The sequence below is a fragment of the Lissotriton helveticus genome, chromosome 11 (assembly GCF_964261635.1).
Source record: "Lissotriton helveticus chromosome 11, aLisHel1.1, whole genome shotgun sequence".
Lineage (NCBI taxonomy): Eukaryota > Metazoa > Chordata > Amphibia > Caudata > Salamandridae > Lissotriton > Lissotriton helveticus.
In genome coordinates this window covers 56543821-56563454 of record NC_136072.1, presented here as the reverse complement: position 1 = coordinate 56563454, position 19634 = coordinate 56543821, and the positions used below count along the sequence as shown (strand labels likewise).

The window sequence follows — 19634 nt, the reverse complement described above, 5'->3', positions numbered from 1 at the left end:
GTCTGCACACCTAGCAGACAGAGATAAAGCACCTTGTCAGAAAGTTTAGAGTTTTTCCTACAGGTGGTGTTTGTTGACCTGTGGCAGGGTCAGTCACGTGTCCTGCATTCCTGGCATTTATTTGCATCTATCCCAGTTATGCACCCCAGTGTTTCTTGTGCCCCACCTAGCACACATAATGTCGGAGGATGGTGATGACGTTAACATTTTGCCCCCCCCTGGAAAAATGTCTGCGGATGCCCATGTGCAGATGGGACCATTGCCCTGCTTCCAGAAATGCCTTTTGAGGTCAGGACAAGGCCTGCTTTACCCAGCAATGGCACAGAAGAGGGAAACGTGGTTTAACCTTACTTATTCATTTTTTTAATGTTTAAAATGAACTTAAACTGATTGGCTGAGAGATGTTGTACAAATGGTAAGATCTGAGTGGGCATGGCCGAGCAAGATGGCCGGCTAGACTTGCCGCATGGAGCTTTCGACTCAGCTGAAGCATCCTACCTAATATCCTGTGCTCACCCTTGGTATGGAACACAAGAACGTCGGCCAAGCTTCTGAGATGGCTGCAAAGCATCCAGAACACCTCTGCACGTCTGATCCTCGACATCCCCCGCGGCAGCCACATCACACCCCACCTGAGAGACATGCACTTGCTCCCCATCAACAAGAGGACAACCTTCAAGCTCTTCATCCATGCACACAAAGCTCTCCATAACACCGGACTAGCATACCTCAACAGAGCATACCTCAACAGACGACTCAGCTTCTACACCCCCACCCGACAGCTCCGCTCCGCCGACCTCCCCCTCGCCACAATCCCCTGCATCCGAAGAATGACCGCCGGCGGCAGATCCTTCTCCCACCTCACCGCCAAGACCTGGAACACCCTCCCCACCAACTTACGGCAGACCCAAGACCTACTGGCCTTCAGAAGACTCCTCAAGACCTGGCTCTTCGATCAGTAGCAGCACCCCCCCTCTCCCCCTAGCACCTTGAGACCCTCACGGGTATGTAGTGCCCTTTACAAGTGACTTGATTGATTGACTGATTGATTGATTGATTGATTGATAGTCATAGTGTGCTCGGAAGTTGTCCAAACATGTATCCAAACATGTATCCTGACCCGTAAGGCCTGAAATTATGAAAGGACCCCGAGCTTGGACAACCTGAAGATCCCACGGACAGACATCTACACTGCTGGGTGATTGAGTTGTGTCTGGCCCCTGAGACGGCCTCCCAATTTGCAGTATGGAGGGGCCCAGAAGGTGGGCTGTAACATGTGAAGGACGGGCACCCATCCTGTGAAACGGAGTCTGGAAACTGACAAGCGGTGAGACTTCTGGCAGACCAAGATGATGCCTTGATCTACCTCCGACAACCATAAGTATTGGTTCCAATTCTTCTTGGGGTGATGCAGGAATTCTGGGAGATCTCAAGACTTAGCCCTGAACTGAGTGACAAAGCAGGCTTCCAAGGCAAAAAAAATCTTTCATTACAAACACCAAGATGATTCATTCTGCTGTGCTTGAATCTTAGTTTTCACCCCACCACCCCCCGTTTCAAGCCTTATGGTGTGTGGTTCTTGCAATTTGCGTAGGTGTCATAATCTGTGATTGGCACCTGATTCGAAGAAAGTTCTGTTTTAGAAGGAAGACTGCAATGATCTTGCATGATCTGATCTAAGTACAAAGAACACAGCACACCTGTTCAGTTAGTGAATGTGACCCGTGAAATGTGGGAACCCCTCTTTCCTTCTTTATTTATTTTATAGTATTTTATTGTTTTGTTTTACTTATTTCTACTCTTTATATGATCTAAATAAGACATATACAGTTAAATATAAAAAAGACATCATTTAGCAAAATATCATATATAAGTATCTGAAAAGAAAGAACATTCAAGCATATTAAAATCTATAAAATTACAATCGACATAGATAGCATAGGATCTGCTATTCATGGCTACTGGTGCAGAGTCCTAGATTTTAGCGTGAGACAAGGAAAGGACAACGGGGCATATTATCAAGCCGGGCGATATGAGATTATAATTATAATTATAATGTTATCGCCCTATTTGCAAGCTGTCGCTAACAGCAGTTAGCAACAGCTTGTAGGCGATAGCGAGCGGTTTGGGGCCCGCTTTGCATGTCAGCGATATTCATCATTAATGACATGCAGAGTGGGCGTACCCAACCTGTTAGCGACTGAAAGCAGCCACTAACATCGCTATCGCCTATAATCAACGCAGGCGTAGTGATAAAAAAATTTGCGCTAAGCGTGAATATTGCCGAAACCTAAGGCCTCCTCTGACCACTTCTTCACCTGTATATCCAATGGGAGGTGGATATTCAGGTTAAGACCCTTTTGGCGTTAATGCCTGAATATCGCTGGATTTCCCAGCGATATTCACGCATTTCACCGCTATCGCCGGATATTTTATCGCTTTAGAGATAAACGTTGCTAATAGCACGTTATCTCTGCGATAAAATCCGGCAATGCGCGGAAATAAAAAAAATATCGCTAAGCTCATTCAGCGATAAATATCGTTAGTTGTTGATAATATGCCCCAACATTTGTAGGAAATACAATCCTGGGCGGCACTGCCTGAACTAATATTTCCGCCTAAGGGGGAGAATAAAAGTTTTGCGGTACATCTCATAAAAGTTACAGAAGAAAAGAATGTGCAGGTTTGATTGAGGAAACAATTCATCAGACGGAGAGGCCAGCAAGGCTTGAGGGTAAGCCTACAGGATAAGCCAGCATACAGTGAAACCTTACTAATACAAATCGATGGCAGGGATTTGTCCCAAACGTCAAGTAGGAAACTGACCCATCAGAGTTAAAAGGTACCTTCTGATAAAATAGCACCATCGATTTATTACAATAGAGGGTATTTTCCACATAGAGGATCCAATAAATTTTACTTGCATAATTGAGGGTTAGGCAAACCCAAAAATATGTTGTGTGAAGTTAACAGATTCCCTTCTCCACACTGAATACCATAGAAGAATCGGGGCTAGACGTACCTGATTAGATATATAAAGAACATCCAGCTCAAGATGACAATTGAAGTCAGAGCAACTTCTGGGTAGAGCTACAACTTTTTTCAAGAGGTGTCCTCCATGGTTTGGAGGGAGTCTAAATGTGTGTGACCCCACCTGCCCCGATTGCAGCTACAGAAATGGATTTAGCCATATAGATCCTTTTGATTATGTCCAATGGCTGAGAGCCCTGTTTTTAATAAAATAGTACATGACCCTAAAACTTTTTCCGGTAATAAACCTCTATTGTCTACCATCTATGTCTAATTGGCCAGTCTATCGAACAAGACCCCTAAATAAGAGAAGGTGCCTGTCTCTTCAAATATACATCCTGCTCTGATGTTGCCGCAGACTTTGAACGCTGTGTTTATGTGCGTTTGCGTCTGTGCGCATGTTGTATTAGTGCACAGACGCAAAAGCACATAAACACAGACATACTCTGGTGCCCAGCGTCAATTAGCACTGGCGCAGTTATCGGTAATACGGCCCCTGGTACACTCTCCATGGTTTCCATATCTGACACAAGCCATGGCTTGTAAATACAGCTGTCTTATGAATGAGATTATTCCCTCATCAATGCCCATCTCCGCTATGATTCGCTATAGATGGGCATGGGAAACACAATCAAAGGCTGTCGATGGGTCCATAAAGGCCATGTAGACCTTTCAGTTTTTAGCTATAGTATATTTGCAATGAGCAGGCTCAGGTTAAGACACTGATTCAATGTCCCTTTCCCTTTCCTACAGCCATACTGCACAGGTATCAGGATATTTTTCTGTGTAGTCCATTCTTCTAATCTTTACAGCTGCACGCAACCCATTCATTTAGCTGTGCCCTCTCCTGCTGTGGGCCGCCTGTGGAGGGTTCCGGATCTAAAACCTTACGCTGACGGGTTAGCAGAGGTGATGCGCTCCACTGGTTGGCGGAAGATCAAATGGCTCAGGGAAACCAATCAACTTCTAAGGGAATTAGGCTTGGAATCCTGTTGGCTTACCCGTTCAGCCCCCCAAAGGACTCCCTAAAAAAACTGTATTGGGATTGGGTCTCTGCGAAGCGCACTAGTAACCAGCAGCACTGCAAAGCCACTGCAGCTTTTCTGCTTATTAAAGATGTTGTTGCGCTAGAGCCCTACATGGACCTAATCACCATCGCTATGGACCGGTCCTTGTATATCAAATTCCGATTAGGAACTTTACCCCTCGCCGACCTTTGCTCCAGGTGGAACAAGTCAGTGCCCATATCACGTCAGTGTGCTCTATGCTCTATGCTCTGACAAACCAGAGACTGTGCCACACTTTCTATTTGAATGTCCGGACTATGGGCGCCCCAGATCACGATGGCTTAAACCAATTTGCAGAGAACTGGGCACACGCCAGCACACGGTGGCCCTCCGGATACTTTTAACCAATACAGCCCCTAACATTGTTTGCGCTGTCTCCAAATTTTTAAAATGGGCTTGGCTGATTCGACTTAAAAGACTGGCCGTATCAATTTAATGCTGTTTTAGATAATTTATTCTACTTAATTGTGTTCTTATTTCTTTTATATCCAAATGTACAGTCTCTTTTTTCGACATGCTGTTTTATTTTCTGTAATGCTTTTATGATATATGCATATCGAAATAAAGCAATCAACCAACCAACCAACCTTTTGATTTTGTCCAATGGCTGAGAGCCCAATTTTTAATAAAATAGTACATGACGTTAAAACTTTTTCCGGTAATAAACCTCTATTGTCTACCATCTATGTCTAATTGGCCAGTCTATCGAACAAGACCCCTAAATAAGAGAAGGTGCCTGTCTCTTCAAATATACATCCTGCTCTGATGTTGCCGCAGACTTTGAACGCTGTGTTTATGTGCGTTTGCGTCTGTGCGCATGTTGTATTAGTGCACAGACGCAAAAGCACATAAACACAGACATACTCTGGTGCCCAGCGTCAATTAGCACTGGCGCAGTTATCGGTAATACGGCCCCTGGTACACTCTCCATGGTTTCCATATCTGACACAAGCCATGGCTTGTAAATACAGCTGTCTTATGAATGAGATTATTCCCTCATCAATGCCCATCTCCGCTATGATTCGCTATAGATGGGCATGGGAAACACAATCAAAGGCTGTCGATGGGTCCATAAAGGCCATGTAGACCTTTCAGTTTTTAGCTATAGTATATTTGCAATGAGCAGGCTCAGGTTAAGACACTGATTCAATGTCCCTTTCCCTTTCCTACAGCCATACTGCACAGGTATCAGGATATTTTTCTGTGTAGTCCATTCTTCTAATCTTTACAGCTGCACGCGACCCATTCATTTAGCTGTGCCGTCCAATTAAGAAATAGGCCTATAGTTTTTTGGAACTGATTTGTCCCCCTTTTTATGGATAGGGATATTGATTGTCTTTGACCACGATTCTGGCGGCCCCACTCTAGCGATACATATCATAAATAATTACAAAATCATAAATACTTACAAAATAACTACAAATATTATAAAAAAAAATAAAGCTAAATCGAAAAATAATTGTCATATATAAATATATTTTGATTTAAAAATTATGTATTAACAATTTTTTTTTATAATAAATGTTATTTTAGTTACCTCCCACCATACCCCTACACAACTTACAACCAACACCTGAAACCTAACTTTCAGAAGCTAATTATTTAGTTTTTAACATAAATATCAACAAACTAATTATCAATAATTAAAAAATCATTCATGTTTAAATGAATTTATTTTACTTTCCACAATATAACCACACAAAGTATACAACACACTCCTAAAATGTAATAAAAAATAAATTGCACAACTAACATAATTAATTATAAATCAAATTATTATGATAAAAATATATAAATAATTATTATTTAAATTTAGTTCCTATCCTGTACCCCTATAAACCCCCACAAACCACACCTAAAATCTAAAGCATTTACTTGTACAATTAACATAATTAATTCTGAAATAAAATATTAATATTAATTAACAATTAATTAATAATTAAAATAAATTACTTTCCAACCTGTACCCCTATAAACCCCACAACCCACACGTGAAATTTAAATTTAAAAAAAACATTATGATATTAACATAATTAATTATGAATTAAATAATTAATAAAAAAAATTGAAACCATTAATTTTTTTTTTTATTACTTCCCACCCTGTACCCCTATTAACCCACAACCTGCTACAGTACTAAGCAATAACAACGATTACTTAGATTAAATGTAATAACTACTAAAAAGTTCCCAAATACATTAAAACATATAATTATATTAAAAAAATTACATCATATATATTTAAAATATATACCAAAATACATAACAGTACTTAAAAATCAATACTATAAACAACTATATTATAATCGATCTTTATTAACTCGATATTTTAAAAATCGATATTACTTACCTTAAAATGGATATTCTTGACAGCAATATTCTTGCTGATGGTATTTCCATGTCACAATATTTTTGACTTGATATTTGTGCAAGTCGATATTTACAACTCGATATTTTGTCTCATCTCCAGTGACAACAGATAGCCCACTTAAAAGATATCTGTTTGGACCAAATTGTTACTGGGGGCAGTTTTCTGTTCTGATATGAGGGGAACAATCAAATACCTACTGTGCTTCTCTTTGGGTTTTAAAAGAATTCTTGATCTAACTAACACCTTGCCCCTGTTACGGGACACCTGGGCAAACCACACTTTGCTTCCTATATTTTTGTGGCTTTTATCCAATTTACTCTAAGCAGGTATGATTTTCCCTTATAAAGAGACACAATTTTAATGATCAAAAAGAAGCTTGTAATATGTTATATCAACTTTCTGATGAAGAGGTAACTGTTCAAGCAGTCACTTTTTTGAGAATGGCAGTGGGAGCCCATATTTCTATGAATACCGAATAATCTGGATTAATTGATTGCACTGAACACAAAGATCCTTTTAAAAGATTGGTTGTATACATTGCATACTAACTTGTATTTATTTGTTTTTATTGTATATGTTTGTGTTTTTGTGGATACGTTGTGTACCCGAAGAAAGATATTGAAATTGAACTTAAATCAATTCTACTTTGACACCCACATAAGGAGCTCTTCAAACCTGTCTCAGGCTTGACAATATAGAGTCCGTGTGTGCAGTTTTAAACTGCCATTTCAACTTTGCAAGTTCACCTACTTTTCAAGTCCCGCCCTTCCCTTTTATTACATGTCACCCCTAACGTAGGCCCTAGGTTGCCCCATTGGCAGGATGCAGTGTACTTAAAAGGTAGGACATGTACGTTGGTGTTTTTATTGGATGGTATGGGGAGAGTTGGGGAGGGTGAGGGTTAGGTTGGTTCGAGCTAAGAAAAGGTGAAACGATGCCAAGCAATAATGTTGTTGGTGAAGGTTTGAACAACGCCCATAGGACTACATATTGGACTGAATTCCTGAGTTTAACGCTGGGCTGGTTCAACACCTCGGCGGAGTTGGAAGTGTCTAGTAATTGTTTCTGTATATGAACGTGTTATGGGGATTGAAAGAACAAATGAAAAAAAGAAAGTTTAATAAAAAAAATAAAAAAACAGGCTTTCTGAAAAATGACAAATGTTTTGGAGATTTCTTGTAGGCTGTATTAGCAACCAAATAAACATCTATTGATGACAAAAAAAGAACCAAATAAACAAAAACCAATGCATTGACTCTGAAGCATAATTGGGGAACTAGCACATCCCTGCAAAATCAACTCATCACTGATGCCTGCAGCAAAGCTGTGGTCCCCGCTCGCGGAGTGTGTGACGCATCGACCTCAACTTACAATACATCCGACCTTGCTGCAGTGCCTCTGAAGAACCGCCACTGCGTGACTTTCAAACACTGCTTCAGCAAAGTCTGTGACACACTGCTCTGACTGTGACGCTGTCTTGGACCTGCATGGCTTCCAACAGACGCAGCACCTTCTGCACAGTGGTTCTACATCAATGCCACAGAATCAACCGATCACACTCTTGAGTTTGATGCATTATCAATGCAACGTCACCTTAAGGAACCAAGCCTTCGCACCGGAGGAACCGCCATGAAAACCCTGGCAGAGAGGAAACTCCTAATATGCTTGGCGGGACTGTGGCAATCCTGCCAATCATATTGATGCCTCTACACCACTGCAACACTAAAATGCGCTCCGAATCGTCATACGGAGCGTTTTTTCCCCGTACGAATCGTACCCGTAAACGTCCCATACGTACGACGAAGTACGATTCGTACCAGAAGCCGAACTCCGTACGAGTCGTACAGGACTCCGTACGACTTAAATCTCCGTACGAGTCCCACTCGGAACCCGCTGGACGCGACATCACTACGGTTCGCGGCTGGTTTTTACGACCCAGCAAGTACGATTCGTGTCGGGTACGCACCGTACGACCCTTTTCCTATGGGAGCTGAAAACAGTCGTAAACCCAGAGTTCACGCTGAAACAGGTACGGAACGCCCCCCCCGGGTACGACACGTACCCACCATGATCGCAGGGGGTACGTGCCGTACACCCAACGTACATGGGGAACACACCGTACCCCATGTACGGTGGGTGTATGGTGCGTACCCCATGTACGCTGGGTGTACGGCACGTACCCCCCATGATCGCAGGGGTACGCGCTGTACACCTGCGATCATGGGGGGTACGCGCCGTACGGTGTGTATGTGATTGTGCACTTTTCCGTACGAATCGCCCTTACCTGACGTGGACCGTACGAATAGTGTCCTGCTCACCTGGTCTGGATCGTACTCGCCGAGTCGTACGGTGTGTGTACGAGTCGTATGGAAACGGCTCCGGATACGAATCGTACGGACGGGGATTTTACTGGATCGGAATCGACCCCTATGAGGGAACGGAGGTTCCCTGGCGGCTGTGGCAGTACAACCTCCCGACTCATAATTCTTCAGTCGGGAGACTGCCAACGCAGTGCCCCATGATTCTGGTGGCCTTAGTGTGTACCGCACTTACCCTGAATAAGATTGTGATTCCTGCTCAGACAGGGTGCGTAACCTGTCAACCAGAAACCTAATTTCTATCAGCTAACATGTGGCAGACTGTAACAAGTGCTGCTGTAGACAATCAAGTGCCGGTGCCAAGCTCAAATTAAGCACTGTTTCCTGATAGATCAAAGACTCACAACATGTTGCAAAGGGCCTATCAGTGTGCAGAGCGATAATGGGCTTCCGGATGCCTAAATATTGCAGACCATAAATAGAATAATCATGTATTTTTTTTTTAACTCGACGCTTTGGTGTCTAACCAGCAGGTAAAAAGATACAGAACAGTTGAAGGATCTTCACTCAGCCCCACCCTCTCCAACATCTACATGAAACCTCTCGCAGCCATCGCACGCCAGCACAACCTCAACATCATCTCTTACGCCGACGACACCCAGCTGATCCTCTCCCTCACCAGAGACCCCGACACCGCCAGAACCTGCCTACACGAAGGGATGAAAGACGTCGCCGAGTGGATGAAGGACAGCCGCCTGAAACTGAACTCGGACAAGACGGAAGTCCTCATCCTGGGATCTTCGCCCTCCGCCTGGGACGACTCCTGGTGGCCCCCAGCCCTGGGCACCGCACCCAAGCCAACCGACCACGCACGCAACCTGGGCTTCATCCTGGACCCCTCCCTCTCGATGACCAGACAAGTCAACGCCGTCTCTTCATCGTGCTTCAACACCCTGCGTATGCTTCGCAAGATCTTCCGCTGGATCCCGACCGAGACCAGGAAGACTGTCACCCAGGCACTCGTCACCAGCTGACTGGACTACGGAAACGCCCTCTACGCCGGAACCACAGCCAAGCTACAGAAAAGACTCCAGCGCATCCAGAACGCCTCCGCCCGACTCATCCTGGATGTCCCCCGACGCAGCCACATCTCCAGCCACCTGAGGAACCTGCACTGGCTCCCCGTCGACAAGAGGATCACGTTCCGGCTCCTCACCCACGCACACAAGTCTCTCCACGACCTGGGCCCCAAGTACCTCAACGACCGCCTGACCTTCTACACGCTCACCCGCCAGCTACGGTCCACCAGCCTCGCCCTCGCAGCCGTACCACGCATCCGAAGAGCCACCGCCGGAGGAAGATCCTTCTCTTACCTGGCTGCCAAGACTTGGAACTCCCTCCCCATCCACCTTCGGCTGACCCAGGACCATCTCGCCTTCAGGAAACAACTCAAGACCTGGCTGTTCGAGCAGTAGCATACCCCTCCCCCCAAGCGCCTTGAGACCCTCCAGGGTGAGTAGTGCGCTATACAAATGGCATGATTGATTGATTGATTGATTGATTGATTGATTGAACATTTCAATTTTTTTGTGTACAATGGTGCAATAAAAAAACACATCACTAGCGAGGCTTTTTTTCCGACGTGCAATTCCAAGTCATTGTACAAATAGGAATGCCCCATAAAACAAAGTAGAATATCTTGCATTGATTTGCAGTTATATCAAATATGCACTGAATTCTTACTTGCATCTAGGTCTGTTTGTTGCTTTACAGGTTTCTTGGGTGTGGTTGCCCGGTTAATGTAAATGTGCCTATCAGGATTGTTCTAAACCCTAAAGGCCTGATTCACAAAAGGTAAACTTACACTTGTATGTATGTTTACTATTTTTTGCTAATAACAAACCATGAGCTAATATTACGTTTATGACTTTCGAGACTCTGCAGTCAGGGCATATGATTCCACACATAAAAAGATAGGCCTGTCCTGTCTTTTTATGTGTGGAGTTCTCCACCCTGACTGCAGACTCCCCACAGTTGTAAATTAACTTGTGGCTTGTAAATAGCAAAGAATAGTAAAAGTAAACTTAAACAAAAGTGTAATTTTATCTTTGTGAATCAGGCCTTCCGTAGATGGATGGACTGGAACCCAAAATCACCCCAGGTAAAATGTTCCTTAACTCCACTCTTCAGGTTCAACAGACTGTTGGTTTGGTCATGGCAGCACATCATTGTGCAGCTGCCATAAAGGCAGAGTGACTGTAATATATGGACAGAACCCTGTGCTTATTTTGAGCTGGTGCTTGCAGGTGGGGTACTCATTTTGGCTAGCAGCACTTATGTCTCCTCATCAAACTTTGACCCAGAACAAGAGGGAGAAAAACACAGAAAAAGGAAAGAAGGAACAAAAAGAGGGAAAACAGGATAAAGGCAGAAAGAAAGAAGAGAGAAAAAAACCTATACCACACACAGATAAGGAGAAAGAGGCAAAGCTCCTACTCCGACCTCCTCTCACTATACTTATCACACACAAAAAGGAGTAGGAGTATATACGGTGGTCGCTCCTTTCCTAGAGGTAAACTGGCAACAATACCCTGTTTAGAAAACTGCCCTTACCCACAAAAATGTGTGGCATGCTTCATCATTGGGCTGCTGAATACATCCCCGTGCAAGCCAATGCAGAAGTTGGAGCAATAGGGTGGGGGAGACAATATTTAAAGAAGTAGGGATCAAAGCAAAAATGCAGTGCAGACTAAGAAAGTAAAGGGATCTTCAAATACCCTTTTTAGTTGTGGATTCCCTGGTTAAAGTAGAAATTAGGGTTTTACTGACCCGGTGATGGTGGTATATTGGTAAATTATGGACTATTAACCCTCCACTCTGCAAAATGCGTCAACATGTTTCAGCCGGATTTTGTGTCTTTCCTGGCTTTCTTCAGGACTAATAGATCCCCATGGCAAACCTCTTTCCCCTCCTACCTTAGTTAGTGGAACGAAGGTTGTGACTGTTTAATTTTATGCAATTCGTGTGATCACACTTTGTTTAAAATCTAGTTTCATCATAATCAGGCTCGAAGAGTTGGGGGAGCAGGAACGGCTCCCTGTAGTTACACTTTCGTCAAGGTGAGTCCACTGCTCATACTCTGTCTCTTGTTTCTTTTTTTGTAGCCGTCCTTAGGAATATGCAAGAATTGGGTTAGAAATTCTTAAAATAGATGTCTTTTGAACTGTTTTGTTAAAGGAGTGAGGACTGTGGACATTCTAAGTTTTATGGGAAAAGAGTTCTCTGCGGTAACTGTTGCTCCAGACAATGATGGTTTTCTTGGTAGTGAAGACTTGAATTTACGAACCTCCAGCAATAATACATCTTTGCATCTTGGACCCTTGGAGTATGGCCTTATGGGTCAAGATATGGAGCTTAAACTATATCCTACTTTGGAAGAGAAACCAGTGGAGACAATAACATTTGGAGTGATGTGATCAAATTTTGTTGCATTTTGAAACATTAAGAAATGAGCGTTCTCATCCCATACAAAGCCATTATAAATCCGAGCATAATCACCCCTTACACATACAAAGCCATCTGCAATGGTTAGTCTGGTCACGGATTCACAAGAAACTCTGTGCCTATCTAAGCCCTTGTATGTCATAACCATGTACAGATCAAAGTTTGGTCATTCCCAATTGCCTATAAAGCCTGGTACAGATCAGAGACTAGCCATACACGCATAACCATTTGAAGTCTCAGTCTGGTCATCTCAAACACATATGTAACAGCGTACAGGATATAGTCCAGTCCTCCTATACATAACCATGTATATATCTGAGCCTGGTAGACCCATAACCATTTGCAACCATGCACAGATATGAGTTTGTTCACCACTCTGTACACATTTAAGCATAGTCACCCCTTTTCAGCCAGGTGTAGATCAAAGACTCTCAAACCATACCTTACCAAGTAGAGATATGAGCTTAGTGCACTTACATATAATTAAGGTAATGTGTGAGCCTGGTTATCTCATACCCATATATAATTGTGTGCAGATCCAAGTCTGATCACCACTTACAAAAAAATGTGATCAAGCCTGGTCACTCAAAAGTAGATGTAACCATGTACAGATCTGAAGCTGAACACTTTGTACCCATACACAACCATGCCCAGTTTAAACATGAAAGCCTTGTACCCAAGCGTAACCGTGCACAAATCTACATTGAATCACCATGTACCCATAAATAACCATGTAAGATCTAAACCTGGTCACCCATACTTATACATCATTCTTCAGATCTGAGTCCAATCACTCCAGACATATACAGACCTAACTTGATCACCTGTTCCCTTATATAGCCATGTATACATCTAAACTGGATCATTTTGTATTCATACACAATCATGTACAGGTCTGAACCTGATCATCCTTAACCCATAGATGCCCATGTGCACATCTAAACCTCATCACGCTGTACCCACACATACTCATGCTCCAAACTAAACCTCATCACCTGTAACAGTATGTAACTGCCTTCAGACCTGAGTCTCATAACCCTAAACGTAACCCTTTGCAGATCTAAATTTGAACGAACATACCTAGACAAAAACATGCACATATCTAAATCCAATCACCTCTACCTGTACTTAAACATGTTCAGATCTGAGTTTCATCATCTAATATATTACCATATACAGATCTTAGCTGATCCACTAAAATCCATGCATATGATATCCATATATAGAATTAAACTTGGTGAACCCATATTTGTAATGACATGTAGAGATTTGAATGTGTCTATCCCTTACCCATAAATATATATGTTCCAATCTGTGCCTGGTCCAATGATATCTGCACTTTCACATGCAGCAACCTGAGAATTATTTCTGCAAAATAAACAACCAGAAGAAGTTCTGAAGGGGAGATATTATAAACGTATACATAAGGTCAAAGAAGCAGCTAGCTCTCTGATTATGTGCTCCTGAATTACTCACTGAGTAAAGTACATATCTGAGCCTGGTCACTTCAAACCTGCAGAACATGGTATTCTCCAGAGCTAAACTTGTTGATGAAAAATCTTGCTAATCCAACTACAGATCAAAGGCTTTTGATACCACCAACAGATCAGAGAGTGAAGACCTAAATCCTTTTAGAATGCAGCACACATTACGATGAACACCTGAACCCCATATAGAACTAAATACACTTCTGCAACTGACCATCTTGGACGACAGAGAATCATGTACAGATCTGAGACTTTTCGCATCACACATATTCTGTAGAATAAAGCCCAAATATGAGGCTGATAGTATCATATACATATTCTCGAGAACCAAGTACAGATTTGAAACTAACCACCGCAGACGCAAAGGAGCCAAGTACAAACATGAAGGTGACCACAAAAACACCTATGGGACCTTTAAAGGTCTATTGGAACCAAGTACATATTAGCATGACTACTTCAACCGATATAACTACAGAATGATCACCTCACCACACCTCATATAGAACCAATCAAAGATCTGAGGATGACAACATCAAATGCATGTACTTGACAGCCATGTATAGATTTGGGGCTGACCACTTCAAACACTAGGAAATAAATACACATGTGACGCTAACCAGTAAATATGCTATGAATCAAAGTACTGGTCTGAGGGTTACTATCTGAACCCCTATGGAAGCAATTACAAGTCTGAGGAAGGCCAGCTCACCCCAAATGAAAACAATTAGATGCTTGAGACTGACCAGTTCAAACCTAAGAAAACCAAGTACAGATCTGAAGGTGGCCACCTCAAACTGCACAGAACCAAGAACATGCCTTAAACCGACAACTTCACTTACGTATAATCTAGAACAAGCAAACAACTAGCAGATGGTTTCGAAACAAGTTTAACCAACCAATGCAGATGTGATTGTCTTTCTCCTGCCCTACAAGTGCACAACACTTTCTATTGTGTTTTCTAAAAGATGCTTTAGGGATGTGTCACTTATTATGAAGCCTTGGGGTCTGGATTTACCTTTACACAAAGAAGGGGACCTATGAATGTCATATTATGAATTATCCATATCTTCTTGGTACTTTTGGGAATGCTCAGATTATATTCTGCTATAATTATTTTAGAAGCAGAATACAAAGAATGTGCCTAACCCTTACTTCGAAGCAAAGAGACTGATGAGATTGTCCTGTCACCCTAATGTCCCTTTTGGGGACAACAAAATAGTGGAGAACTAGGGCTGGTCAGTGGAAGGTCTAATTTCTTCATTGGGCAGGGATGTGGATGTTGAGGGTAGGGGTAGGGGTTGAGCATTAAGTTGGGATAGGCACACAAGTTGATCGGCCTAGGGCATGTTTGAGGTAAACTCTTTCTAAGTCAGTTACACATTAAACCCTACTAATTCCAAATATACGGTACCTGTATGAGGAACTCATGGCGAAGCTCAAATCTCATGGTCCACAGGTTTCCGATGATGGGGAGCGGTGTCGGTCCGGGGGGATACTGTCTCCTGGACCACTGAAGCTTGAAAAACTGTGAAGCAATGAAACTCACAACAAAAATCAACAGTCCTACACTGAGTGGTACCATTGTGTGCTCCTTCTTCCTTCCCGTTCTTCAGCTGCCACAATTCAGGTTAGATTTTTCTTATCAATTTCCTTTTTCTCTCTTGTTTTCTCGTTGTGTCCTTTATTTTTGCACGTTTTGTCTCTTGCAGTTTCCTTTTCTTTATCTTTTTCCTTCCTAGATCTCACTCTATGTTTTCTATCTCATTCTGCTTCCCTTTCCCCTTTTCCTCTCCTTTGCAATTCTAATTTGTGCATCTAATAATTACACTTAAATGTACCTTTACTCACTTTCTCTGTTTAACCAAACTTCTCAAGACTTTCCCCTATTTCCAGTTCTCCCATCCACTCCTCCCTCCTTTGCTGGTCCCTTTCTCTAGTTTCAGTGTATCATACTGTGCCTCACATGCTCTGTTCTTTTAAACCTTCTAAGACAAACAATCCACTGTGTACACTGTTTGCATCTTCACCTTTGTTACTTCTGTTTTTTACAATTTACATAGAGATTTATCACCCACAGTGCATAACATTCAGTGCTTTGTAATAACATCCTAGACCAGGTGTCATGACATACATGCCAACTCTCAACATTGGCAGAGACACAACTTCTGTCAATAATCTGATATTTCTCAACACGTTTATTTACTTTCTCTTTCCTTCCTTAGGTACAAAAGATAACACATGGTTTTGTTCTCGACATTGGCAGACACGCAACTCCTGCCAATAAATCTCATATTTCTCAACACTTTTGTTTACTCTCTCCTTCCTTCTGTACAAAATATAACAAAAGATTTAAAACATCTTAGGTACATAAACTGTGCTGCTATTTATTATATAATAGAGTATACAACTAATTAAAAATATATGTACACCAAACAATATCTACTGTGGAAAGAGGTTGCACTTCTACTACTCTTAGTTTATTCTTGCAGATTAACCATATCTGCCTACATTGTAACAAATCCCCTAATTCAACACTTGTGTTTACTGTTTGTTGTCCTTTTGCTGGAGGAGCCCTGACCCCATACTTAACCTCCTATCCAGGGAATAAAATAACTCTAAGGTGCCTTAGGACTTTATTGAGAGTTTACCAGTTGGGTTGCTGTTTTTCCACCAAACTGTAGTTGAAAGTTTGCCATATTTAGAGTTCTGCCTAAGTGTGTCAGTAGTCTTGGCGTACTACATTGTCATGTGTCCTTTCTTGGCCTAAAAGTCCTTCCATCAAGGTTGCTGTGGCAGTTCTCTACCTCCATATTTAGAATTGTCCGCTACCATGGAGCAATGTTCAAATTGTTGAGCCAGAGGATGACAATGGTGGGTACATACCGGTATGATGGATACCCACCATAATTTGACAGGCAGTCTGCCAAAACACATGCCTACACTGTCAATCAAATACCACCATCTCCTCACTCTCCTACGAAGCAGACCAAAGAAAAAAACACACTACAGACTTGATGCTCTAGCAAAAAAAACATTGGGCCCGATTCACAGAACTAACTTAAGACAAAATCCTAAACTTACTACTTTTGGTATTCACAGAAGTTAGGATTTTGTCTTAAGTTTGTCTTAAGACAGACTTAAGACAGACTTAAGTTAGGATTTTGTCTTAAATCTGTCTTAAGACACACTTAAGACAAAATCCTAACTTCTGTGAATACCAAAAGTAGTAAGTTTAAGATTTTGTCTTAAGTTAGTTCTGTGAATCGGGCCCATTATTTTTGGCTAGAGGAGCTCCTCGCTCCTCAAAGGGTGAAATGTTGAGGGTAGAGCCACAGGTGTTAGACGCATAGACAAAGACAACAGCCATACACCAGCACAGGGAAATGTGAGGCAGAAGTTTCAACAGCGTGAATGCTGTGTCCATTGTGCAGCAATGACAGGAAGGCATCTGCAAGAGGTGGAATGACTTGCATGGGAAGCATGTTCCCTCTACGCTTGGTGCTACCAACATTGTAAGGGGGCTATTGGTGGGTCTCCCTGGCTCATGGAAGAAGATGTTGGAGATCCTGCACACTAAAGGCATTATAAGTCTCAAAAGCAGAGTGCTCAGTGGTAAGTAATGTGAACATCTGTCTCAGATTTCATATTATAGTAATCTGTGGACTCCCTACTTGCTGTCCAGAACATTTTCCAGTATGAAACGACATGTCCCATATATACACTAATACTGGGTGACCTTGCATGTCCAAGTGTAATTTGCTGCCACATCTCAATGGCACCCTTTTCTAAAACATAATTATAAATATGGGTTTCATTGACTGCCAGTGCACTACTACCACCACTCAACCTGGTAGTAGGGGGACAAACAAATTAAATTTATATTTTAACATTTGCTAAGGCATATGTTAAAGTGTATGAACCTTAAAGCCACAGGAGGTGATGTGGAACACATACACACATTTGCTAGTATATGAGCTCAAAGCCTCAAACATTAGTTTCCTACAAGTCAAGGGAAAAGTTCCACAATTTGTATCATATGTGTTAACTCTTAGGGCCCGATTTCGATCTCACTTGTAAAGCCTTCCATAAAACTCGGATCCGTAGGGCTTTACGCGCGAATCCTGCACCTGGAGTCTGAATGAGCGACCGCATGCTTACAGACTCGGTTCGCTCGGACTTCCATTGTACTCTATGGGAGCCTGTATTCTGGACGTGTACACAGGCTCCAATAGCAAAAAGGGGTAGGTGGGGAAAAGCCTACACCCTGTGACGAGACACACTGTTCATGCATGGGACGGGGGACCCATGGGTACCCCCACGGGCCCGATTCGGAGGGCTCCACATGAAGGCCCCCAAAGAATGATTCCGGCAGCTTTTTCGATCCAGACATACTGAATCGTGAAGGCTGTCCGAATCATGCATCGTATTTGCTCGCTCAGAATCCGGCTCCATTGCGCAGCACGATTTGGTTACGAACGAGTCATACGGAAGAAATCCGGTTAGGAAATGATTCAATCAATGCGTACGAGATCATTGCATCGTACTTGTCGTTCGGACCTGTGTACGATTTGGTCGGAAAAAATGGCTACGAATCAGATCCATTAAAGCCAAATCCGATTTGGAGGCCTTCCTAGCGAGATCGGAGTTGTGCCCTTAGTGATGGAAAAACAATACAACACTGAAGAATTACTAAAACAACCATGATGCAACATTAAGGACAACAGCATTAAAGGATCCATAGTAGTACCTAATCACATAAACACCCTCAAGTTGTTTTTGATAAGCATTGCACAAATAAAACGTTGTATTTGTAACTGTTTAATGCATCGCAAACACCCGCTTCATGATATATATTTTCACAAATGCATAACTAGCCACTTGTGTATGTTTGACCACTGATAATGTAAGAGGACTGCAACCAATGATCATGGCCAGACATAATAAGCAAAATAGTAGAGATATATTGTGCAAAAGTAGTAATCATTAGTCAAGTTGCGCATTACACAATCACTATTTGATGCTACACTAACTTACTACATCAGATAGCAACATCTGAACATAGTACATGATACATGCTCAGAGGACTGGTACGTTCTGTTCCCATGCAATTAATGTAACAGTAACACCTAAGGACTTCAGGGAACTCCAAACACATCCTTAAGCAACAAAATAATGCCTTGTACATAAGTCAATACCTAAGAAAAAGCATCATGGTAAAGTCAGCTAAGGACTAATAGAAAAAAAGTATCTGCACGACAAAGTTCAAAATACAACTTGGCAACATTATAGCTAACAGCTGTTGCAAGTTACATCTGTGTCAGACTGACACACAACACACTTGTCTCAGTTCTATAAAAACATCACTTACTTTCCAACTTAAAACGCACACACCCTGATTATTTCAAATGCACCTTAAATATTTTTTTCAAGAACGCCATTATTTTTAAAATCCAAATTAAATTGCAAATTTCAATGTCAATGAACTGATGAAATATGTAACTTCTTTGAAAGCATCTTCAACATTATTTGACATTGCGACTCACATAGATAGATGTAGTGATCATGATGACTTTCCAGCCCTCTTCCTCTATCCATACGCCGTGAAAAACGAAATAAATGCAGCAAAATGGTCTAATAACAGTAGTCGTCGGACAGGTCCTCAGGCGAAGCCTACATATAAATAATTCAGCAATGCTTGCAGGTTTCTGAAAGGATTGAGGAAAACCCAGTGGAGACAGTATGTTGAATGTCAAGTTATATGAAGTTTATACAATATGTGGCTGTTGTAGCCAACATGTAATAACCTCATCCACTGACTTGACTTATCACATAGATATCTCTGATCTCCCATTACCAGT

General features: G+C 42.1%; 1 protein-coding gene across 2 annotated transcripts in view; it reads right to left on the bottom strand.

Annotated features, from left to right (window-relative positions):
• Positions 1–15461, bottom strand: part of LOC144791255 (cytochrome P450 2J5-like) — a 192407-nt gene extending 176946 nt beyond the window's left edge. For both annotated transcript variants that reach the window (XM_078665906.1, XM_078665907.1), the window contains exon 1: positions 15188–15461. In XM_078665906.1, the coding sequence (XP_078522032.1) occupies positions 15188–15358 (171 nt within the window). In that variant the 5' untranslated portion in view covers positions 15359–15461. The remainder of the gene's footprint in view (positions 1–15187) is intronic.
• Between the last annotated feature and the right edge of the window lie 4173 nt (positions 15462–19634).